At 42.2% G+C, this 25,224-nt stretch overlaps 1 protein-coding gene across 2 annotated transcripts in view; it reads right to left on the reverse strand.

Moving 5' to 3' along the window:
* IGF2BP3 (insulin like growth factor 2 mRNA binding protein 3) overlaps positions 1-22,881 on the reverse strand; it is a 112,188-nt gene extending 89,307 nt beyond the window's left edge. Inside the window, exons 1-2 of one of the 2 annotated variants that reach the window (XM_083867591.1) lie at positions 21,029-22,881; positions 19,716-19,776 (exon numbers count right to left, since the gene is read on the reverse strand). In XM_083867591.1, the coding sequence (XP_083723717.1) occupies positions 19,716-19,776; positions 21,029-21,203 (236 nt within the window). In that variant the 5' untranslated portion in view covers positions 21,204-22,881. Of the gene's footprint in view, positions 1-19,715; positions 19,777-20,208; positions 20,413-21,028 lie in introns of those variants that run through there. The other variant, XM_083867592.1, reaches the window with a different exon arrangement.
* Between the last annotated feature and the right edge of the window lie 2,343 nt (positions 22,882-25,224).

Genomic DNA, 25,224 nt, shown 5'->3' on the forward strand with positions numbered 1-25,224 from the left:
GGGAATTTCGCGGGCACTCTCTCTCTCTCTCTCTCTCTACCGCGGGCGTGCCAGCCCACAGAAAACCCGCTCCCAAAACTCCTCCAGAAAAATCCCGAACCAAACGGAAAAGTGTAGCAAAGGGTAAGGGACAAAGCTGGGTCCTGACGGAATTGAACAGAGCAGCCACAGCTCCCACAAGGATGCGTTCTGACTTCAGCGAGCACTCTTCTGCACGGGGTAAAAACACAATAGGTGGGGAAAGGAAATAGAAAAGTATAGAGTATCTTCCTGGAAATACACTCCCATCTCAGGCAGTCAGCTCTTGCAGGATGCTTTCCACCTTCCTCATGACCCTATTTTCTTCAGGAAAGTAGAAATGTGCAAAGATCCTATAGCTTTTTTATCCCAGGCAGCAGAACCCTACAGAGGGTTTTGTTATGTTCTGCTTTGAAATAATCTCAAGTTTTGTTACTTTATGACTACTTGCACTCACACCGAGTGGGTAAAACAAGAAATAGTCCTTTCTCATCCCATGAGGGTATCTTATTACAGTAGTTTCATTTAATATTTAGCCCACCTTGTCTTAAATCCTTAGTCAAACCCTGCCAGCACCTCTCACCAATGTGACTCACATAAGCCTTGTGTATGCACTTTTTCCAGTTTAAGCAGATTTCTTAGTTCACTTCTCCCATTCTAAACAGGCATTGCAAATAGATGTCAACTGAAAAAAAAAAGTCTGGGCAAATTAGGTTTGTGCTCTGTATCATACTAAGGTTTTGGAAAGCTACTTATGTTCACAGTATGTGAGCAGGTATTCCCACCCATTTCTCTTTTTCAAAGATACTCAAAAAGCATTTTGGGTAAGAAAAGAGACTTTTTTGGTTTCTTTACAAGGTTAGTCCATAAGCAACTCTTTGGCAATAATTTACTTTTCTTAAGAGGAACTGCACACATTCTGGTTCTTCTTTCCAGGTACTATTCAGGTAACAGGATTCAGTTACTTTAAGCCACTAAGGACAATCATATGCCAACATATTTATTCTGGCAATGTTGATACCTAGAGCCTTGTATTTGGGGACATAAATATCTCTGCCACACTGAAAGCAAGTAAAACAAGCAGCCACCATCGTGCCCCTTCACCAGGCAAGCAGTGTATTTGTGCTACACATGCGTGCAGAGACAGAAAGGGCAAAGTACCATAAAGATGGATAATTTACTAAAAGCCATTTTGGTGATCTCTGAAGGGGTAAACTCTCTTAAATCAATACACAGAACAAACATGCACAGGAACACCCAGTGCTCCCAACCCACAAGAACCCTCCACATATACAAAACAATACTAAACATGTCTTAGGAAAAGGTGGTGGGAGAAAGAAAATTATGAAATTGTGGCTTTTCTTTATTTCTTTAATTTCTTCTTTCATGAATGCCCTTTCATTCTCTCTCTGCCCTCAATATATACACCAGGATTTTTCCCTTCAATACGTCAAGTTCCCCTTTAGTTAAAAGGGTGTCAAAATTGTCTATTTTTGCATTCCTGTATTAAGTCTCAGTATACACTTTCACTAATACAATCACACTCTATGCTTTATATGACACTTAGCAAAGGCAAATCACATCAGATTGCACCTCTCCTTAGGGGAAAATAATTTTAAATAATAGGAGATAGACAATTATAAAGCAAAGAACAATAAAGTATCACGGTTTTGATCACAGTCCCAATTTTTTTAAATCTCATGGATGTGTCAAAATTTTACTGTTACAGAGGGAAAAGAATGCAAGTATTAAAATGAGTGCACTTCCACACAATTGTACTTGCACTCTTACCAAGACCCTTCTTACCATCCTCCCTCCCCCTTCCCAGAGACATGCTGCCTCCTACTCCTTAATTCCCATTTCTCAACAATAACGCCACTTAATAGTCTCTCATTTCAGCAGCCACATGAACTACACACAACATTAATGCCTTAAACCCGCAGAGCATAAACGTACTCCTTTAAACAAGAGCCTATGGAAAAAGACTTAAACATGTTTGAAAGGAGATCAAGAGAACATCTACAATGTTAGTCCATTCAACTGTTTGAACTCAATACCTATGGGACAGAAAGCAAATGGTCCACACCTTTTCCACTCTTAAGAGCATGCAAAGAGAAAATGCTTGTTCATTTCCTCCTTTCTAGGGCTGCACTACCATGCTGGTTACCTGGAAGAAGCCTTGGCACGTCACACCAAGGTGCAGGGTATGCCAATACCAGTGCCCCTCAGCCCTGCCTCCCAGCCTGTGCTGCCCCAGCTGTGACAGCTACACACGATGCCACGACAAACCCACTCACTAAAACAACCCTTCTTCCCCAAAAAGCAGCACCAAGACAAAAATTGTCAGTTCTCAGGCTTACTCCACTGACAACCCAAACTGAACATAGACAGCTGTAGATGAAATGTTAAAAAAAAAAAAAAAAAAAAGCCACACAGCAAAAGATCTTCTATGGAGTGTGGGTAAGGCCATATGGTAAGAAATGAGTTCTGTATGAAAAGGTCCTGACAGGAACAGCCATAGAAACAAAGTTAGCAACTCTTATAGCCAAATGGAAAACTGCTGGTAATCAACTGAATTTATAGGGGAAGGGAAAGAGGTGTCTTATTGTTTACTCTGCAGCCAGCAAAATAAAAACAGGCAAGGAAAATCCCACACAAAAGCTACCCTCTCACAGAGTTCATTAGTCTCTCCCCCTCGGGTTGCTTCAAGTAGCTGATGCTTGGGCACAACAGAGTGAATCAGTGTTTTTAATGCTCTTCTAGTGGGAAGAAAGAAAAAAAAAAAGAAGCCAAGTTTACAGGACAAAATAAATAATCCTTAACTCTCAATTCAGATCAGTGTGGTTGAGGGAAAAAGCAGCAGTTTTCTAGTTACAGGGTAAGGGAGGGGGAATTTTCATTTTTTTTCTTTATGGTAAATGTAGCTAATGGTACAGACTGAGCCACTGGAGTGGCTTGTCCTGCAAGAGGTTCTGCAGTCTCTGCCTGCCCTACTCTTCATACAGAAATTTCATGGGTTTAAGCAATCTTTTCGCTCTGAATTGTTCACATTTGATCCCTAAAAGTACCTCACGAACAGCAGTAAGTCCATTCAAATAAAGCTTATTGAATGGACATTCTAAGCCATTATTTTCTATAAAATTTTTGGGTGTATATACTCATGCAATTAAAAACCTCAATGCGCTTTTTCCTAAAAAGTGGTTCTGATAAATACAAAACCAAAGGGTCACACTTCCTATCTAAAATGAAGATATTCTGAACTTCTTTCAAAAATAAACTCAGGTTCAGTTAACTGACAAACAGACGTGTTTATATCACTTATATTAAAAGGTATTTAATTTCTAGTATATATTACAAGGCACGCTGATGACACAGTTGCTACATTTTCACAAATCAAGCCATTAGCTTGTGAAACAGCCAGTTCATCTTGAACTTACCTAGCAGAAGAAAACAGAAGGATTTATAATATTGACTTGTTAACAAACATCACCACTTTTTATTTCTACACACTGATCTGGTCAGCACAATACTCAAAGAGGAAATGTTATTGCTCCAATTTCAGACCCAATTCCGCAATTCAAGCGGACAAAACTTGGCTAAGCCACAGGCAAACTGGAGCAATACTTCTCTTTGTGTTGACTCATTTAATCCCAGACCCAGATTTAAAAGCAGTCTGTACTACCACTCAGAATAAGGATTTTCCATAAAATTTAGACAAAGAGAATTTTTCCTCAAAGCTCATGCAAGGCACAATAGTTGGCTCCTAACTACACTTTTCCCCTTTCATCTTGCACACACAACCCAGCAAAGCAGCCGCTTTGGAGAGGTGCATTGTCTCAGCATTCAGAGTGAAAATATGACTCTTGGATTACCTCACAGACCCCTCTGTGCTGATGATCAAATTTCCTACCACTGCCTACAGAACATGGGTTTTGCTCCCTGCCTCTCTCTGGGGCCACCCCAGCCTGCCCAAAGCTGTGCTCTCCTTGCAGGACTGACTCCAACACCTTGCCAGAATCAGCACCTTTGTGGACAGACTGATAGCTCAACAGGTACAGCCAGGAGATTTATATGGGCACATCCCAGTCACAGACAAATCAAGCAGCATAAGCCCAGCTGTAGTTCTTGTGTTTATGTGGATTACCTGGATAGTAGGCTCTCTTCACCTGTTATAATTTGCTTTAGGATTTTAGCCTGACCATTCTGTACATCACTAATTGGACTAAAAGCTTATATTCATTATTTGTGAATTCCCTCGAATGAACCATAAAGGCATTTAAAAAAGAAAATTCAAAAAAATTCTGCCATTAACATATTAATGTTGAATTCCTCATTAAAAAAAACTTTCATTTTTCAGGTGTTGCTAATAGAAAAGGCTGTTAAGATATTTTTTTTATAAAGAATTAAACACTGCTTTAAATCTAATGGGAAGTTGTAGTGTCCTTTAGAAAAATGGGCCTATTTTTGTGGCTTATGACATTAATGGTTGGGTTGGTTTTATCTTTAATTCCTCCCCCTCTTTCTGCGCTCAGGATGTATGTTGTTTTTTCTAAATGCTACATTTTCTCTCTCTCCTCCTCTGAGCAGGGGTCTCTATTCCTTAAACAACTGTACTATGGAGCTGATTTTGCTGACCAAACTTTTTCAAGCTGTGGTCACCTGTCATTTATTCTCTCATCGCACGACCAACTTGCAACTAACTGGGATGTGGATAAAAGTTAAAACACTCATGAGGTACATGAAAGATTGAAAATAAACACCTTTAAAAGCAAAAGGACTTCTAAGCATGCAAAAATACTTTGTTTACTTAATATCCTTAATGGGACACAGCACTCTGCTTTTATCTTTCTTCTCCCCACCCCTCATTTTCTCCAGCCACCAAAATAGCCAAAGGCTTCTTCTCTCCCATCACCTGTTTTCCTAGTGCCCGCAGGGCCCTGCTACTTGGAGGAGTCACTATTTCCATTATGAGCTAGCTATGAAAATCTACATCAGCTGTAAGAAGCAGCTCCAGACTGAAATTTGCATAGGATTCCCCTGCATTATGTGGCTATGTAAGCAGCTAGGGAGCAGTAGATTACAAAAACAAAACAAACAAACAAAAAAAACCTCTTTTTTTTTTTTTTTTTTTTTTTTTTTTACTTTCCAGTGAATTCAGCTCCCTTTAAAGAGCCCAAGCAGCAAAAAGGAATGGTGAATGATACTTCAGAGTCATTTCTGAAGCAAAAAAAGGTACCAGGACTGCAATAATTAAAAAGCCAACAAGATACTTTGTTCTAAGCATCTGCTGGATAAAGCCTCACAGTTTTTATTTTTCACATCTTCCCTACTACCATCTCTTACTCAGCAGGAGTTTGCAAACCAGTTAGAAATCCAATGGAAAGAAGTGACACATAGCACGTACTATGCAAAATTTTGGCAACTTTTTTTTGGTATGGGAGGTATGGCACCAGATTAGATCTCATCTAACAATAACTCAGTGATTCACCCTTCTCAGACTGAAATATCCAAATAAAATTAGCAGCACTCATAGACGAATTCAGTAGCCACCATGCTGCTGAGACCAACTGCTCAACCACGAGCCCGTGTGTGCAGAGAACATCGGAAATGCTTCCCAGATTCCTTACACCACAGCGATAGACAGGGAGTCCAGCCTATTTTAGTCTCTTTCAGGTCACACAACTGAAACTACAGTTGTTCATACTCATTTGAGTTCACTGTACACTCCAGATTAAACAAATTCTGTTCTGGTTGGGGGGGGGGGGGGGGGTGGGACTGGAGGGGGAACAAAATAGCAAGAGTTGTTCCTCCTCCTATCCACTTATAACATTTAATTGCAATACCTCTGTTACACAATCTCAGCATTTGCTACTTTTTTTTTTTTTTTTTTTTTTTTTTTTTTTTTTTTTTTTTTTTTTTGCTATTGAATAGAAGATTTAAAACATTCAGGTTGAGAACAAGCTGTTTCAGAACTTAAACTGAGCGTGGCATTAGGGCAGTTCAGGGACTCAGCCCACTCCACCACCACTTCACTGTTTCACCCCACATGCACAATTTTTCAAGAAAAGTCTGTTTGCTGCCTCGCTCAGGCAAAAACTGACACAAATTAACGTCCAATTCCTAAAAGGATCTCCATAAACAAAGATTACTGTGAGGTCTAGAAAATGGAAGCACAAACACTCATGCTGCTGGAAACACCATCTAATTTCAAAAAGCTTATATGCTATAACCAGAAAGAGTGAAATATCTTTTTAGTCTGGTTTTAAGTGCATATGTGAACTTCAGCTACCATACTGGCTTCTCTGACATTTTCAGGACTCTTCCACAATGTAAAAAGACAGCAACAGCTACTTCATTTGGGCAACTGTATATATAATAATATCTAAAAATATTAATACTCCTAGTGCTTCAAAGATCAAAATAAACTAAAAGTAAAATTAACAAATGCACAGAGCAAAAATATATCTCCAAATATACAGCCACGGTTTAGGGTCTTTCCATTGTTTAGAGCCACTCAAAGTATTTAGAGTGTGCGTGTGTACGTGCACACATGGCTTTCACTTTGCATCTGTACTGACGAACTTCCATTTTTATTACTGTTTTTCAAAAATACATGCATTAATCAACTTTGTCAGCTTACATTGACATGATAATTGAGCATTTGAAAGATACTATGCTCATCATCTGATGTTCCACCAAAGCCTAACAATGACCTGCAGTTAATTTGTTCACATGACAAAACACTTTTTTTTTAATTGAAAAAAAATTCTACCTTTCAGTCTCAAGACAAATCAAGAAAAAAATTAAAAGTACTGGAAAGAAAAAAATGTTTCTTTTAAATCTTCTAGACCACACTAACATAGGAAAAATGTAGAATACTCCAGGAGCTTTACATCAAAAATGTCAAGTTTACCATACATTTCCTATTATCTTTGATATCGTTAAAATAAATAAGTTCTTCTGTCTCAATAGCTTCAGTACAATAAGCCTTAATAACACAAGTTTAAAACAAACTTTTAAAGTACAAACTGATGCAGGCTGTAGCTAAGACTGCAGAGTTCCCAATTCTCACTTTGATGCTCTAGTCATCATCTCACTAGTACAACACTTTGTTGAACTAATGGAATGCCAGCAAGAAGAGCACTCAAGTGCTGTCCCTTACTAATGGCAATTCCACGTGGCCTTAAACTGATTAAGTGACCTAAATCAGATGAGATATAACACCTTCACCAGAGGAAGGCTAGAACCCACAGGGCTTGCACTATCACCACCAAACAGCTTCCTTTCCTTTCTCTTGCCCTATCAAAACCCAAAAGTCATCCAAAGTGACCAGTCTGCTGTTGACTTGTCATTTTTATGCTGACTGTCAATAGATGCAGAAATTTATTTTTTAAATACCATTACCTCTTCTGTATTTCTGTTACTTGTAAAGAGAAACAAAATTGGTCTGTGGTTTTCAAATGTTATTTTTGCTTTTTTAGTAATTTTCTCTGAAGAATTCTCCTCCACAAATTTAATGCTACTCAATTGCACCAAAATTTTGCAGAGTGAACAGCACCAAATAAAATTATTTTCATAGCTGTACTTTCAGAAAAATATAACATGTTATTTAGAAGACCTACACATTCCCTCCTCAAAAAAATTATACCCTTGAAGTATAGAATGCACCGTCCTTCAGCTGGTACATAGAACTAAAGAGACATCTTGCGCATGTATGCAATATTTTTTCATTAAGGTGTGATCTAAAGACTGATTACTGAGATAATTTTTTAATTGACATATTCCAAGAAGTTGAATTTATGCAGGAATAACCATCAAATTTTTCTCTTTTTTTTCCTTTTTTTTTTTTTTTTTTAGCAATAAGTTTGGCCAGGGTAAGTATATCTACGCTAGTAAATCCCCATGCACAGTAAATAATTTGTACTGCCTTAGTTAAAGCATCACAAATTGTGTGTAAACAGTCTTTTGCAATATTTTTTATTTACTTAATAGAAATGCTATTAATTATATCTTGCATTAAACTTCATTTTTAAGAATTACCAAAACAATCTTCTGTGCTTTTGTCATAGCAGCTTTGATTAGTGCACACAGGCTTATATAGCATAATATATGAAAGCAATCCCTGAGCTTTCATACCAGGGCTTGATTAAAGCCTTAGAGTATCATTTCATTCTGTTCAACTGGAAAAGTCAACAACTAAAATTCAATTGTTCACTGACTTTAAATTATGCAACATTTCAATTCTACCATTTCTTTCAAAGGGAAGTTATGTTGGAAAACTGCTTTTATTTAAGAAGCGTATTTTCTTTAACAACCGTTACAGTAAATATATAATAATTTCCCTTGCATTAGTAATACTATTAAAAAAATCTGTTTTGACTTTAGGTAGTCATATATAGGGCAATTATATGATAAATACTATCACCTTTTAAATTATTTCATTATTTTTGATTTCTTTTTCACAGAAAACAGGATGTACCACAGGTTTTGATGATAAATATCACAGTCAGCACTGACTTTTTCACTGTCATGGTAGATTTGAATATACTGCCATGACCAGAGAACAAAAAATAGTTTACATTTCTGCACTGGAAAATACACTCTTTACATAGCATTAAACACTGACATTATTTTAGTTCACTTCATATTAAACTAAGCAAAATGGTAATTTTGGATTAGTTAACTTTAAAGAAGACAAAAGGCTTATATCATGCTACAGCTAACCAGTTAAATCATAATTTGTAAGTTAATCATCATTAACATCAAGATTATTTGCATTTAGTAAGTTGCAGTTTTCAAAGACATGGCATTTTGCAGGCTATTTTAATCAAAATTATGAACAAAGTTCATATGAATGAAGATAATAATTTTGACCACATTTAATTAATTATTTAGCAGATAATTAGTTTGAATTTAGTTTGTATACAGATGTGCAAGCTTATTATCACACCAAGACAGTAATTACTACCTTATTTTTACAATCATATGGTACTGATTTATAAACAGATACCTAAATTAGGTGGAACTTGCCTCCACATATAGATTGAGTTGCTTTTACCTTACAGCAGAGTTTAGTATTGTTCAAATATGCCTTTCAAAACTTCAAATTCAGCCACTCCACCTGCATATTGATATACTCAACAACTGAGGATTTAAGAACATTCTTTAAAAGAGTTGGAGAAAATTAAAATAGCAAATTAAAAAAACCCCAACAAAAGCTTAAAGACTATGGTATTTAAGATATTTAACCACAGATACAAATCATCCTCCTTTGGGGGAAACTAACCATTTTCTGCTAACACTACTGCTTGTGTGCCTTCTTTACTCCCCATCATCATCCTCCCAAAAATTCAGTTTATTTCAAATGATGCTGACACCAGCTTCATACCAAGTGCTGGACTATGCAGTGAGACAAAACTACCAATAACAACCACAACTGGAGTTTCCAAAAGCCCCAAAACAAAGCAATCACTCCCTCCCTCTCCTCCCCCAAACCTCAAAGACATGCTTTAATACCTCACAACCACATACACGCTATACACAGAGAGCAAGGGAAGTTCACAAGGCTGAATGTTAGAGAGAAAAGAGGTCAGGACACCTCCTCAGCACCCCCAAACCAGGCCAAGTTCTCCTCATCTTGCCCCAGTCTCAACAGGTAGGTGACACACCAGAGCCACCTCTAGAAACTGTCGCTGCTCCCCTGGAATTTTCAGGCTTTCATCAGGGTAAAACATGACTAAGTTTTGGACAGACTTTTTCATGCTTCACCCTTTTTTGTTCCTTTTACTGCCCTTTTCTCCCAAAGGTACCACCCAAAATGATAAATCTGGTGACACAAGTGAGAACTATGTCAAAGAGAGGCTTTCTGGAATACAAAAGTGATTTCCACCAGCAGTCTCTAGCTTAGCAAGTTAATCTTAACTTCAACTTTCATTTGAAAAACCATTTTTTGAAGTGCTCCAGCACAAAACAGCACCTCTATACCACAGGAGATGCTCACAACCACATGTGTGGTGCTGGGTCTGAACTGAAGTCTCAGTTTCATGTTGAGGTGCTGAGCTTAGCGTGGGTAAAACCAGTAAACAGTCATACTGGGTGAACTGTGTGGCTCAGGTGACGTGAGCACAAGGGTCAGGAAGAAAAGCAATATGCATAGGCTTATTATTTGCCACAGAGGCAGGCAAAATGCAACCACGGCCAGTGAATGCAATTCTGTGATTTTAGTGAAGCTAGTCAAACACAAAGGTAGAGCAATCCTTATAATTTCAAGACTTCAGTTAATGACAAGTCTTCAAACTGTTTTCCCAAGATTACTTTCAAGAAAAAATAGGTAGCTTCAATTATAAGTAGGTTAAACACAATTCTGCTCATGCTTTTGAGTTCAATTGAACAACTGCCATAAAGCCCAGTTGTACAAAGGGTGTGTACACCACTCTTATCTAAAGCTTACCATTCTATGTTAAGAATTATAGGCAGAATTTGGGACATATTTACATGTCAACAGTCACTTCTGGTTTAAGAGTAGCCAGTGCAAAAGAATGGGTAGAAATTACATTATTTATAAAAATTGTCCCTCAAGTGCATAACAGGAAAAAAAAGAAAATTTCTAAATAGAGGTATATAATACACTCTAAATAAATAGAATAAGCAGCAACCCAGAGCAAGGCATCAAATAGATGAAACTCACCATTTGCTGTTAGGACTCAGACTATCACTGAGGAAAAAAATCTTAGTATTTAATTTTTTAAAAAAATTCTCTACTTTTTTGTCTAATACAACAATGTGGGGCATTTAGCTGCTTTAAGGGGTGCATCAATTTTTTAAGTATTTTAGCAGAATAAGCATTCTGATGCATCTTCAAATGAACTCATATTAGCAGTACAAGAACAATTTTACACCACTCCTACTGAGTTCCAGAATTAAACTCTGAAAAGAAATTTAGTAATGAGTACACAGTATTTTAAAAACTCCCAAACAATAAGAGCTGTCCATTTCTCATTTATTTCTCATCCTGTGTTAAAACTTTCTGTGCAGGTAGGAAATTCATACAACCAGGTAGCAAACAAGTATTGAGATACTGCAGCCCTTCTCTCTGGTCAATAGTGGTGCCTCCTGATTAGCAATGGCAGCTTTTAACACTTTTGGTTAGCATAACACCAAGTTATGCTGCTGCCCACCACCACCTAGAACTTGCTTAAATAATTGAGCTCCTATTAACACAGACCTCACTGTGAGAGAGCTCTTGCTGCTGATCAGCAGCAGCACCCACTGTGATCGATAGAGCTGAGAGACGCTCAGCATCTCATCCCCCTGGCTTGACCCTGGTGAATAGCTCCCTCTGTACACCACAGCACTGGTTTTCCACCAAGAAAGATGTGGTTCATTAAGGAATCCTGTTGCCTTGCTGGGACAGACCCTTGTGCTCTCCCTACAGCACAGGAGTACATAACTCTAACAAACCAGTAAGCTCAATGCTGAGGGGAGCCTGTGCAAGCTGGTGTAGTTAGGAAAATCATTTGAAAAAATGATTTCTAAATTAGCAGCAATAGTCCAAGATAGACTTTTTTTTCCCCTAGTCATTACCTGCGTAAGTTTGACACCAAACTTTCACCAGAAAAATAATTTAAAGCATGTATATCAGAATTTGCATTTTAAAGAAAATATTAGCAATTTACATTATATTCTATAAGTATATTCTATAGTAATGGATTAAACTATTACCTACATTCCTCTAGCATCCCACAAATTATGTTTTCCAGGCACTGTCCTAAAGAGACCCTTCTTTGATGTTTTTACTTTAGATGTAGGAGGAAAAATTGAACTATCTTTCCATGATAACCAGGAAGCCACCATCACAAAGAATTTCCCCAAAGCATATAAACCAAATAATCCACTCTATCACCAAAAATAAATTTCTGGATTATCTGTTCTGCAACAGTTTTAAAACTGCTGTTAAAACAAACAAACAAACTACTGGCGTATTTTGCCTTTAATAGATACGTGCATTTTCCCTTCTCCCTAGCGACATTTTGTCAACTCTGTTTCCCAAGAGTCTCCTGGCAGCGCACTGGGGATTCAGGATTCCCTCTGACAGCAGGGCAGAAGGGGCAGGGAGAGTGCAGGATCAGGCCCTTGGATAAAAGTTGTGTGGAGCACCTGCACAGCACAACTCACCGAGGCAGGGATTCCCCCATCCCTCCCCTTTCTCATAGCCAGCCCTCCTGTCCTGATTATTCCTAGAAAATTAGAGCCCAACTTTGATCAATGTATGCTAGATATTTAATTAATAATTCCAAATCCAAGCCCAACAAGCTTTTTACTCCATCTCTGACCGCTCTTTAGTATGAAATTTCAGGAAAATAAGTAACTGCAAAGCCAACTAATAACTTAAGCTTATTATTTTTTCTTACAGATTTTTTGTTCACACACACTAGACTTCCTTTTATTGGGAATTTTTATTTCTGTAGTACAATTTTTAAGGCTCCATTAAGGTGAAGTGAGTTCCATTTTTGAGGGAAAACATATAAAACCTGTACATTTAACACTTAAAAACTAAAAAACAATTTACCAAAACAATAAAACACTGCTATTTGCAAAGAGGAAAAATGTATTAGACACATGGTGTAGACTACATATTTTAAAATAACATTCCTAAAGTTCAGCTGAGCATGAAAGTTAATCTTTGAAAAGTGAACATTCAGCTCCAGTTGTGTTCAAGGGTATTGGTACTAGGACAAAAAATAAAATAAAATAAAAAACCACACCAAAAAAAACCCCAACCTTACTATTTTTGTAATTTCTCCAGATATTTTTAGCTGGTCTCTTCTTAAACTGCAAATTATTTTATGGTAATACAATCTTTTAAAATGCATATGTGGATATATATATACACACACACACAAGAGACACACACATACATACACATTCTCTTTGAAGCCACTGATTGGTGAGAAATAATGCAGAGGCTACAGTCACAAGATAATCAAGACACCAAAAAATTTAAAATGGAGTAAAGCCCTTCCCAGCTGAAGATCTTCTATTTCAAGACAGTTTCATTTCTCTACTTAGTCCTGCACCCAAGAAGGGTCGGATCCCTCTTTGACTCATTATCTGTGCTCTTATCCAAATTTTAACTTAATTAAAAGCACAGAATTCCTCCTTTTGCACATTAGTGGCAGTTTTCCATTCATTCAGGTCTGCAAAAGGGCAGTTTGAATAGATGCCGATTCCCCTGTGCCATGAAGAGGCAGGCTATAGGGGAAGCTCACGGCTGCTGAGGCTACGTTGAACAGGAGACCTTTTATGCTATAGGTTCCTCTTGTGCCAGCTGTCACAATAATACAAGTCAGCAAAATAACAATGTTATAATTTTCCATTTTGAAATTTCAATGCACTTGCAGAAAAAAAAATAAAATGGAAAACCACCTTTTTTGGCACCACTCTTTTATTGCCATTACACAGAGCATTTTAAGGTTTACTAGGGTCAATATTAGGGTAATGCACCTTATTTGCTAAGTATCCCATGACATATATCAAGATTTTCTTCTCTGTTAAATATACCTATCTTTAATAACACGCTCACAAACCAATATTGCAGATCTGGAAAAAAGCAAATCCAGGAGGTCATACAAGATTACAGTTTTTTGATACTTACCACAAACACACAGGAGCTCTTGCTCCCACACAGAAAATTTTCAAAGCCAAATTACATATTCCAGTTGATGGCAAGGAACAACTGTCACTGGAGTATCCAGATGGACAGACATGCCCAGAGAGGCGTGCACTGGGCTAACTGGTCTCCCCAGCATACCCCCAACACAGACACACAGGGAGGTTTTTGAATGGTGCATTCCAGATATTTTCCTCATTTGGACAGCAGAGGTAACACTCACCCAGCAAACGTGCTGGGTGAAAAGGCATTAAAGTGTCTACATTTGATAGCCCCAGGAAAAAAAATAAAGGAAAAATTGTGGAAGTCTCAGACTAAAACTATAAAATAATGCTCAAGTATTTGATTCCACCACGTTTCTACACAAAATAAGGGAAACTTAGAGTTTTATCTTAGCTTTCAACAGTAATTAGCATATAACTTAATATAATTCTATATTCTGCATCGTTAGAGATGAAGAATGAACTGATGTGGAGATAGACTTTTTGCATATGAAAATAAAAGTACATGAAAAGAGAATAGTCTTTAAGCACTCTAGAACTACATAAAGCACCTTGACATTGCTAAATGTGTCAAACCTATTCAAACTTTCTAATCCATCCCACTCTATATACAAAACATAAAGTTGTCACTTAGCTTTTAGAGCATTCAACTTTTGCACATGCTCTCTATCCATTTACTGATTCTGAGTAATCAAATTCCAATGATAAATTTTACTCTTAAATTACAAGAAAAAAAGTCCTACATCAATATTGACCTGTCTCACTGGACTCTCATAAGGATGAAATCACTAGAATGAAGTGTCTTTAGCTGTGGTCCATGCCACTATATGTATTTTTACCAAATTCCCAGGACAATAAAATACTAAAAGATAAGATGACCCTAAGGAGAGGAACAGGTTTAAGGAGTGAAGAATCTTTTTTGTGAGGCTCCCTGAAGGGCTAGTCCTGTCCATGGCTAAGTATTAGGTGTATTTTAATTCTGTCCCTTTCTCACAGGCACTATGGGAAGCATCACATCTCCTGTTAGGTAGGTAAATCTCAAGCCATTTAAAAAATTTTCAGGTCAAAACTAAGCATTTGAAGTCCACCCAGTAGCTCGCCAGAACCCATAAAAGGACTCCAGCACTGTAGAGTCCTATGCTCTGCACTTAAAAGAGCAACTGAAATGAACACAGCCCCATTTTACAAAAATACCACCTTCAAGGTCTCAAAAATGTGGAAAATGTTATTACCCCATGCTTGAAGGGAAAAAAAAGGGAGAAATAAAAAAAAATCTTAAACATTTCCTGATCATATTTTTACTACCCTTGAATTACACATCCAAAATGTTATTTTTTATTCCACCCCTTTAAAATTTACCATATCTATGCACAATTTAAAGTCCACTACAAGTATATTTCTCAGGGTACCTTCTGTAAAGGGAAGTTAGCAAAACAAGAACAGGACCAATCTTTCAGGACACACATTTACAGCTGTGTTTCACGTGTTTCAACTGATTTTTAAAAACTGCAGCAAGAAGGGATTTTTTTAAAATTAATGATCAAAGAGTATGAGGAACTATAAAAATTAAATTTCCCACAACAGAACAGTTAACATGGTTGGTGAAGATTATCTGGTTTTGTCATAACAACTCATTGTCTGTGTAGGAATAGTCACAACTGGTGTTTCCACTCTAGTTGTAAAATTTCAAAGATTAAAACAAAACAAAAAAAAAAATCTTCTGTTCACATCTGCAAAAGCAAATGTGGAAACAGAATAAAAACTTTAAATCACTATGTGACGCTTTGGCCATTCACTCTTCAAAAACACTAAGTTTGTGCAGAGAGAACAGAAAAGAGAACAAATACAGCTAAGAAATGGCGTATTTTCTAACAAGTCTTCTTTGAGCATATTTCTACCTACTTGGTATTTACAGAAGCAAAACCAAAAATCAGTGCTACTAATTATTTTTTTTTTTAATAACTATGACCATTGCAGCTACCATGCATACTTGAGCCTCACAAAACCATTTCCCACCATCTTGTGCACACAGGACACAAACCCTCATTATACTGAAAATTAGCAACACAATCCAATTCCCATCAAATGGTCGCCTGTGGAACACAGGTGGCTGCACGAGGGGGACTTGGGGCCTGTTTTCCCCAAATCAGCCTTTGGACACCTCAGCACCAGAAGTGAAACCCAGCAGGCCATTGCCCTCCCCATAGAGCACCATTACCTACAGGGTGCAGCTCTGTTATCCACTTCTCCCTGCTTCCTTCCCAAACCAGTCCCCCAGAAGAGACACAGTTAATTTATTTTCTCAACAAAGAGCCTTCCAGGTGGGGGGAAAAAAATAACTAACCTTCCAATTGGGAAAACACCTCATCATTACCATAACTGAGGTGCTTGTGAGCATTTTAGGTACCTGAGGGCCCCAGGAGCAGGCGGAGTGGATCAGGTCTGGGTGGGAAGCCCACCTGGACATGGAAGCCAGGCCGGGAGGCTGCGCCAGGCACATCCCCAGGTGCCCAGAGTTAGTGCCTGCCCTCCCCCCTCATTACGCACAAGTGACATCAGGGCCATTTGAATAATCAGATTGCAGCCTACATCGCCTCGTGAGATGCCAGCTGCTCTTGGATTGCTGCGAGGTAGTACCCAGAGCCTCGCACCACAAGTTGCACATACGCCATGGGCAGCCACCATCCTCCTCCCGCACTGCTGGGCTTTGTCAGGAGAAAACTCAGCTCCAAGTAGTGGATGTGACTAACGGTGCCCTGCCTTCCCTCGCAGAGCGTGACTCGCAGTCAAAATCATTACAATGCCTCCTCTAACTTTTGCATAAAGTGACCTAAACCCTTAAATATTGCAATAGCCTTCTTCCACACCAAGGGGTCTGAATGCAGAAATGCTGCATTCCTTTGGCATTCCCTTGAGATTTCAATAGTAAGTCAGGAATCTACTCCTGAGCTTATTAAATGCTTTGCACCTCCCCCAGAATAATTCCCCACCCTTCCATCAAGAAAACCTTGACCAGGGCTCTTTTTTCATCGACAGCATTTCTCCTCATCTGTTTTTCAAATACTTCCAGGGAAGTGGCTGGGGGGAGAAAGCCACACACAGGCACTCTCCTCACTTCCTTCCACAGCAGGTAGGAAGGCAATTTTGCAAACCTGGGTGTGCCCACTTCAAATCAGAAGATCCAGCAAAGACTGGAATGCAGTGACTACTGGGCCCAAGAATTTCGCCCTGAATAACAAGCCAGGCACACTCCATGTCTTCTAGATTCAGCTCAACTTTATGGCAGTGCTAGCTGACACCACCTCTTGACCTTCCTTTATGTGACAAGGATATGGATTACCAAACCCTTACCCTTTCCTCTTGTGCACCTCAGCTGTCACTGGAGAAAGATACCCACAAACTACCTTTCTGAGTGATTCTGAACTCTGGTTAAAAAAAAAAAAAAAAAAAAAAAAGAAATTCCCATAAAAATCATGTTTAAGGAGGCTGTGAGGAGTGGAGCTGGGAGTCTCCATGAGGCAGCCTCAAAGCAGCAGAGGTCAATACAATGTATTGAATAATTTTGTTGTACTACAAAACAACTTTTTCTCTTATGAAGTAATCATTTGACCGAACTATTAATTGTACACTCGTGCTGAAAGAGACTTGACGCATCCACTTTTTTTTTTTTTTTAAATGGCGTCACTCCTGCAGCCATATCTGGCCCAGGGGAGAGCACAGGGCTCTTGGGAAAGCGCTTCCCGGCCTTGCAGCGAGCACACACTGGGTGGGCCTGCCGAGCAACCCCCACCCCACCACACCCCGGCTCTCCTGCACCTTTCTCTGCTGCAAAAAGATACAAAGACTTCAAATAAGTTACTTTGGAACCACCTCAACCACTCTCACCAACAATACTCAACATTTGAAAACTGTGCTTTTACATGTAACTAACACTAAATACACGCCCAGTAAGCAACATTTAGGAAAATAAGGGGGGAAAAAAAAAAGATCTCCAACTTTTTCACACCCTCTCCCCCCACCAAAAGAAAAAAAAAATTAGACACTTATAAAAGGAACAAGAGAGTCACTATTACATATGGAGGCCACTGAATGAATTTTAAGTGGCTCTCTATATTAGATTTCAGGAGAGGGGCAACGGAAACAAAGGGGAAGGAAGTACAGTCATGAGAAATACAATTTAATTTTCTGTTAAACAGTAGCATAAATCTGAACTATATCTAATACATTCCAACATGATAATGCAGGATGAAACAGTGTTGTAACAAATAAGGGCTTTGGGAGAAGCAATATGGGTATGCTGATACAATTACATTTGCAATTTTTTCTATATGCAGGCAATGCATGCCTAGAAAAGTGTTTTAAGTCCAGTGCAGAATTCTTTTCAACAAGTTACAGACAGATAAATGTTTCTAATAATTGCTAATTCACAAATAGAACACAGTATCCAGTACAAAGAATGGACTTTTACACCATCTGAGGGGGCAGCTGAAATAATAGAAAAATACTTTTAAACACATTAAACAATGATTAAAAAAAAAAAAAAGTTGGGGAAGAACCAGTGATTTTAAATTTACCTTTATATGAGTGTCATGAATTTCTTTTCAAAAGCATAAATAGAATGGTCTTTGTGCAAGATTAAGATTAATAAGCATAACAGTAAATTAATTTATTAGACTAAAAGAAAATCACCAATTTTTATATGTCAAATGGAATTTTCTTCTTAAATCTAAAAGTATATTCCATCCACAACAGTATTTTTCTATACAAAATATATGAAATATAGGCTACTGTAATTCAAAACTGTATGCATTGCATAATTAAGGAGAAAAAGCACATACACCATAATAATTTTCTATGAAAAGTATCAAATAAATATAACCATAAAGATTCACATGCAATGAATTTGTCCAGAGAGGGGTTCAACCTACCCTTAACTAGAGCAAGAAACCTCCATACTTCTTCTCAAGTGAAGTTTTCTTCTAACACTAAACAGATGATCAAACTTCTAATTCTCAAAATACCATGATACAATGCCCGTCGAGACACATAAACCATCTTTTCCAATCAACTATCTTAAAAAGACTGCGAATTTAAAAATAATCCTGAAATAGTAGAAGTCCCTTGTAATAAAGTTTCACAGACAGACATACTTCCCAGATTGAATAATGGAGTGCAGGAACAAGCACGTGGAAAGTTTGATCTATTTTTTTTTTTTACTCTCTAGTGCATGCCAGGTTTTCTATCATATAAATATTTGTGAAAGAAGCAGGCTGAATTGCTATAGGCAGTGTAAAAATACTACTGCTTTATTCCAAATATTGCTTCTTTACATGAGCCCAAACAAAATTACTGCCTTGCAAAAATTAAATGTATGTTTAGAAATTAAGGATGTATAAATCCTGCCCTTACTGGGAAGGAGTCCTTCTCCTGCTGCTTCTATAGACCAGCTCAAAATAACGATGATAAAATCCTCTCAAATACAAACGAGACTTCTACTATGTGCCCGTAAAATGCTGCAGACTCCAACATGGCAGGATCAAAAAAAATATAAGCAGCAGTATATTTACAAGGTGCTTTTTGTTGCTGAAGCAGAGCTCACGTGCTTGCCCGTTATACAGTGCACAGCACCACATTTCATTTCCTGCTAGCACTCGGATTTTAACTCTTCTCACAGAACTTTAAATTTTAAAATCTACACAATCATTTGCCATCAGCCCATAATAATTTGCTTCTCTCATAGAAAAGTGCTTTTTTTAAAAAAATAAATAGTAATTAACGGCTGCTGCCTGGTCAAGACACTGTTAGAAATACATGGAGTGATTCTAGAAAACCTCTCGGACTGCACTGAGTGCATACCTATGGTTTTGAGAAAGCGGTCCATTTATCTACAGGGAAGAGAAACACAAACCTAAGCATTTTTCAAATTGCTTCTCACTGGATAACTAAGGGCAAGGGGCGGTAAGGGGCGGGGGGGCGATGGGGGGGGGATGGGGGGAGGCTGGGGGATGTGGATAAAAATAAATTACCTTTGTCTTTTCGGGACCGAATGTTCAACTTCTATGAGTTTCCCGTGCAGCTCCACTTTACCTGCCGAGATAAACAGAAAGGGGAAAATATTCGAGCGCGGCTGTGCGTGCCCGTCTCCAGGAGCGGGCTCGCAGGGGTGCGAAGCAGGAGACGGGAGCGCAACACGTTAGCCCATTCATCGGCGGCGGAGCGGGGCCGCGGCACGGCCCGGGGAGGCGGCACGGCCCGGGGAGGCGCCGCTGCCGCGGGGGAGCCGCGCTGCCCTCGGCGGGGCCCCTTCCCCCGCCCCGCGCCGCCGGCAGCCCGCGAAACGCCGTGTGCGGGAGAGGGCTCGGCCCCGGCCCGGGGAGGGGGCTCCGCCACCCCCCGCGCCGCCAACTTGGGGCGATTTTCTGCGGGAAAGCGAGCGGGAAGGGAGCGGGAAGGGAGACGAAGGGAGGCGCGGAGCGCAGCCCGAGCCCATCTCCTCGGAGGCAGCCTCTCCCGGCAGACCTGAGCCCATCTCCTCGGAGGCAGCCTCTCCCGGCAGACCTCCGCAAAACCGCTTCACGCGAAATTTTTTTTTTTTTTTTAAAGCACACAAAAACAGGATGTCGGGGCCGGGAGCCGGCGCTGCTGGAGGCGGTGATGGGTGCGTGAGAGCAGCGAAGAGAAACCGAAATAAATAACAGGGCAGCGCGGGGCGGGGGGGCGGGCAGGGCTCCCCCTCCCAAGTTTGGAGGGATTCGGCGGCTCGCCCCCAGCCCCGCGGCCTAAGCCAAGCCGAGGGAGCCTGTGCCCGCTCCGGGGGGAGGCGGCCCCCGCCAGGGGCTGCGGGGGAGCCCAGCTGTGCCCGGGGTGGGTGTGTGCGGCCGCTGCCCCGCGCAGGGCTCCGCGCCCGCAGCCCGCCTCCGCCTCGGCGCGCTCACCGCCCCCCCCAGCCCGCACCCCAGCCCCCAATGCAGCCAGGGCCCCCGGCCGGGCAGGGCTGGCCCTGGGGCTTGGAAAAACATGGGAACCGCCGCGCCGCGGGTCCCTGGGCCCAGGCTCCCGCCCCTCCCCGGCCACTCCCGGGGGGCCGCCGCCGCGTAAGCCCCGCGCAAAGGCTCCGGGGGAAGGCCGGGCGGCTCCGGCCGCGCTCGGAAAACAACAGTTCCCACCTCACCCGGGGCCGGAGGGAACAGGGACCCCCCCGACCCCCCTCAGCACCCCCCAGACCCGCGGCGCGGCCCAGGCCGGCGCCGTAGCCGCTCCGCGGCCGCGGAAAAGGGCGAGCGGCGGGAGCCGTCGGGGCTGCGGGGGGAGGGTGGGGGTGGTGGAAGGGGCCGCTCACCTGAAAGTGCCTCGATGGCCTTCATGGCCCAGCTCTCGTCGGGGCAGTCCACGAAGGCGTACCCCGTCTTCACCAGGAACTGGCCCGAGAAGGGTATCTTGGAGTCCTTAAAGAGACTTTCCAGGTCGAGAGGGCTGACGTTCTCGCCGAGGTTGCCGATGTAGAGCTTGTTCATCTTCCTGGCGGCTCGGGGAGGCGCGCACCGCGGGCTGCAACCCTCGTCTTGCGAGAGGAGGTGGGGAGGAAGGGGGAAATAAAACAAAATGCGATGGAGGAAGGAGAGAGCGAGAGAGAGAGAGGACGGGGAGAGGGAAAAAAAAAATCAGATCTGCAGCTTGTGTCCCTCCCTCTCTCTCTCTCTCTCTCAAGGGGTAAAAAAAAAAAAAAAAAAAAAAAAAAAAAAAAAAAAAAAAAAAAGAGAGAGAGAGAGAAAGAAAGAAGAAAAAAAAGCGTGGCCAAACGGGAGCCCTAAGTGCCTGCCGTGCTACCCGGGCGCATGGGGGGCACGGGGGAAACACCCAGCGCCGGGGCCGCGGATGGCGGGCTGAGAAGAGGAAAAGGAGGAGGGGAGGGGAAAAAAAAAACTACTTTTTTTGTCTTGCCCCCAAGCCCCTTTGGCAGCAGCAGGCGGACTATGAAAATGTCACACTACGTGCATGCAGGCGCCGCCTCTCCGTATTAAAAAAAAAAAAAAAAAAAAAAAAAAAAAAAAAGCGAGAGAGAGAAGGGGAGGGGGGAGGGAAGGATGGAGAGAGAGAAAAAAAAAATTACTTGAATATTCCGGCTTTTTGAATGAGCCACGTGTTCAAACTACAAATCAACTTCTCACGTGAGGAATCCCAGCTCTTCAATTAGCGAGTGGATGGGGCGCACACACACTCACGGAGGAGGAGGAGGAGGATGGCCGGGGTGAAGGACGGGGAGAGGGGTGGGGGGAGGCTGGACAGGACAGGACAAGTTTAGAGAGGGCCGGAGGGCGGGGGAAATGGAAACCGGAGTTGGGTGGGCTCCGGTCTGCGCCGCCTCTGCCCTTCCGCCGGGGGAGTCCGCTCTGCGCGCCCCCTCCGCCCAAAAACGGCTGGGCGGCCGCACCTCCCCCCGTGTGAGCGGGGTGTGATCCTGGGGAGGGAGGGGAAAAGGCACCGCAATGCCCGCCCCCCCGCCCCGCTCCTCCCCCGCCGTGCCAGGCGGTGGGGATTATTCATCGGGGTCGTGCCTGGGCGATCCCGCTCCCCGGCAGTATGGGCTGGGGGGAGGAGGGAAAGGGAGAGGAAAAAAGAGGGGGTGCGATGGCGGGGGGAGGCGGCCGGAGGGAGAGCGGGATCCGCTCCCGCGCAGCGCCGCCGCGGCTGCGTGCTGGGGGGCTGCGGGCGGGGGCGGGGGTCCCTCCAGCCCCCGAGGAGCCCCATATGGTAATGATCCCGCATTACTCGCCGTGCCTCTCGCGCCGAGCCTTACGGAAAGCAGAAAGAGGGGGAGAGGGAAAAGAAAAAAAAAAAAAAAAAAAAAAAAAAAAAAAAAAAAAAAGACAAAGGGGTGGAGGAGAGTTGGGGGATGATGAAGAAGAGAGTCCTGGGGCGAGGGAGCTGCCCGGGCCGGGGAGGGGCGGGGGGGCCGCGCTCCCTGCCCATCTGGGCAATGGTGGACGGCGTGGGGGGAAACGAGAAGGCACCGTTGCCCTCGGCTGGTAACGGCACACAAAGGGATTTGGCGACCCCCCTCTTTTCCTCCCCCCCTCCCCCTGCCCAGTCTAAGGAACCATTCATAATTCTCCACATTCGTACAGATACAATGGTGGGCTTGTGGGGGAGGGGTTTGGGGGTGTGGAGCCTTTCCAGTGCAAACAAAACGTTGCCTGAAGATGAAGAAAGGATACGGAAATGAAAGCCAGCACTGTGTTTAATATAGCGATCTACTAGGTTTTGTTTAATAATTCAACGCACTTTAGCCGAAGGTTTCATTTATTCCGTGGTAGGCTTCTTGCGGTACGTTTTAATAGGTATATCCATGGAAAACGGTTAAATACTTTTATTAGTGAGCAGTGACTGGATTTCCACATGTCCTGTAGCATGTCTGGAAATCTGCAGTAAAGAGGAACGCTTTCCTAGCTTTGTGCCTAACTTCTAATAAGTGTACAATTGAGAGGGGTGGTTTAAATCTCCTTGGAAGCCGTGCTGGGGTCAGGCTTTTGTTAGGCACGCTGCGGCCGCCGCAGCTCGGCGATGGTGGTGGTGGTACCCAGCGCTCAGGGGGTGAGTCACCGCCGAAGGTTTCTCTTGTGGTGCTATGATGATGCAAGGAGACATGGCTCACCATGAGGCTGGAGCCCCAGACCATTGTGAAATTGTCTGGGGCTGGGGGAATGCTGCAGCAAGTTGGAAACACGGCCCTTTTGTTGTGTGCATCCAAGCGGTTGGCTGACCAAAACCCTAATATTTGTAATTTCAACCCATTGTTTAATCTCGGGGTTTTTTTAAATGAACTTTTAATTGTCAGGTTGTGATTGAGAAAATCGAGTGATTTGTGTTTCAGTAATCAGAATTTAATCACAACTTCCATTTTGTAGAAAATCAGCAAATAATTATCTTTGGGTTAGAAAGATTTTTTTTTTCCTAGAGATTTAACCTGTTTAGGACTTTTTGTTGTTGGATGTGGAATTCTTTCCTAAATCAATTTGTATTTCATAACTCCACTCTGTATAGTCTGCTTAAAATAAATAATTGCTTATCTAAGTCAAAAGCAGCCCCCTCCAAACAGCTGAATTCTTAGTTAAACTTGTGAAAGGAATTAGTCACTGTTCCTGCAGATTAATTGCATTCTTCGTAAATTTGATTTGTACTGCATCTATAAGGCAGCCTGCATGTGATCATTTCTACATGGTTGCTCTATAGCATTATCTGGTATTTCCTCTTAAATTGCTAAAACAGGGTGCATATATTTAATTTAATAGTCTAGTCTGAAAAATCTGTTTTGTTAGAAGATTTCTTTAAGAAATGAAGATTGAATGTTCATGATAACACTATGCATCAGTTGTCCAACAACATCATAAACCGCTTTGTAATCAAGTGGTTGGGGGGGAGTGTGAAAAAAACCCTTACTTATTAGCAATCCCCCTGCTTTCTTTTTTTTTTTTATACTCTGAAAACCTCTTGCTAATAAGCTGAAATATTTCCTGTAAATCTAAATAACGTATAGCTTTGTTTGTTAAGAAGTGTGGGTTGGTTAGTGGTTTCAAGAGTAATTCCAAATCTTGAATGCCAAAAAAGGCAATTCAACAACAAAAATTGGTTCATGTTGCCTGACAAATCTCCACTTCTCTGCACAGATGAATATAGTTCAGACCAGTTGGGCACTCCCAAATGTTAACGTTATTGAGAATACAGCCTTAGAATCTGAGACGTAATTTATTTTGGCAGTCACAAATCAAATGCGTGCGCACACAACAGAGCATTCCCACATATTAATGTATTTTTCGATTTACCTCTGTAAGAAAAGGCATTATTAAAAAATTTAATTTTTTTTCTATATTTCATTTGTTTGTGTTTATTGCCCACAGAAGCCAAGAAGAAGTTGAAATACTTACATAAATATTGCACACAAGGAAGCACAGCCAATCTTTAATTAGCAAGGGGTTTTACGACATTCTGCCGTTTAGAATTAAAACTCAGCCATGTGCTTCCCCCCACCCCGGTGAGGCTGCAGGGCTCTCGGCCGTGCCCGTCCCCCCCCCGCCCCGCCGGGCTCCGCGCACCGTGGGTGGGTGGCACGTCGGACCGCCCGCAGCCCCGGTATTTCCCAATAAATTTATTTTTTTGGGCTCGATCGGGTTGTGTTTTTGCGGGGTGTTTTTGGAGCACGGGAGGTTCCCGCGTGGGCCGGCGGCCGAGGCGCGATGGGCGGCGGGGCCGGGCAGGGGCAGGGGGCGGGGGGCGCTCCCCGCGGGCTCCGGGCGGGCGCCAGGACGGCGGGGCGGCCCCTGTCCCTGTCCCTGCCCGGCCACTGCCCCTGTCCCTGCCCCGCCACGGCGGCGCGCCCGCGGAGCCGCCGCTCCTCGCGGGGCGGGCACCCGCGCCGACGGGACGGGACCGGACAACCGCGCTGACCCGCCCGGCCCCCGGCCCGGCCCCGCCGCGCCCCCCGCCTCGTCCGTTTGTCCATCCATCCATCCATCCATCCGTCCGCCCGTCCCCCGCCCG

This window comes from Zosterops lateralis, assembly GCF_965231275.1.
Source record: "Zosterops lateralis genome assembly, chromosome: 1".
NCBI lineage: Eukaryota > Metazoa > Chordata > Aves > Passeriformes > Zosteropidae > Zosterops > Zosterops lateralis.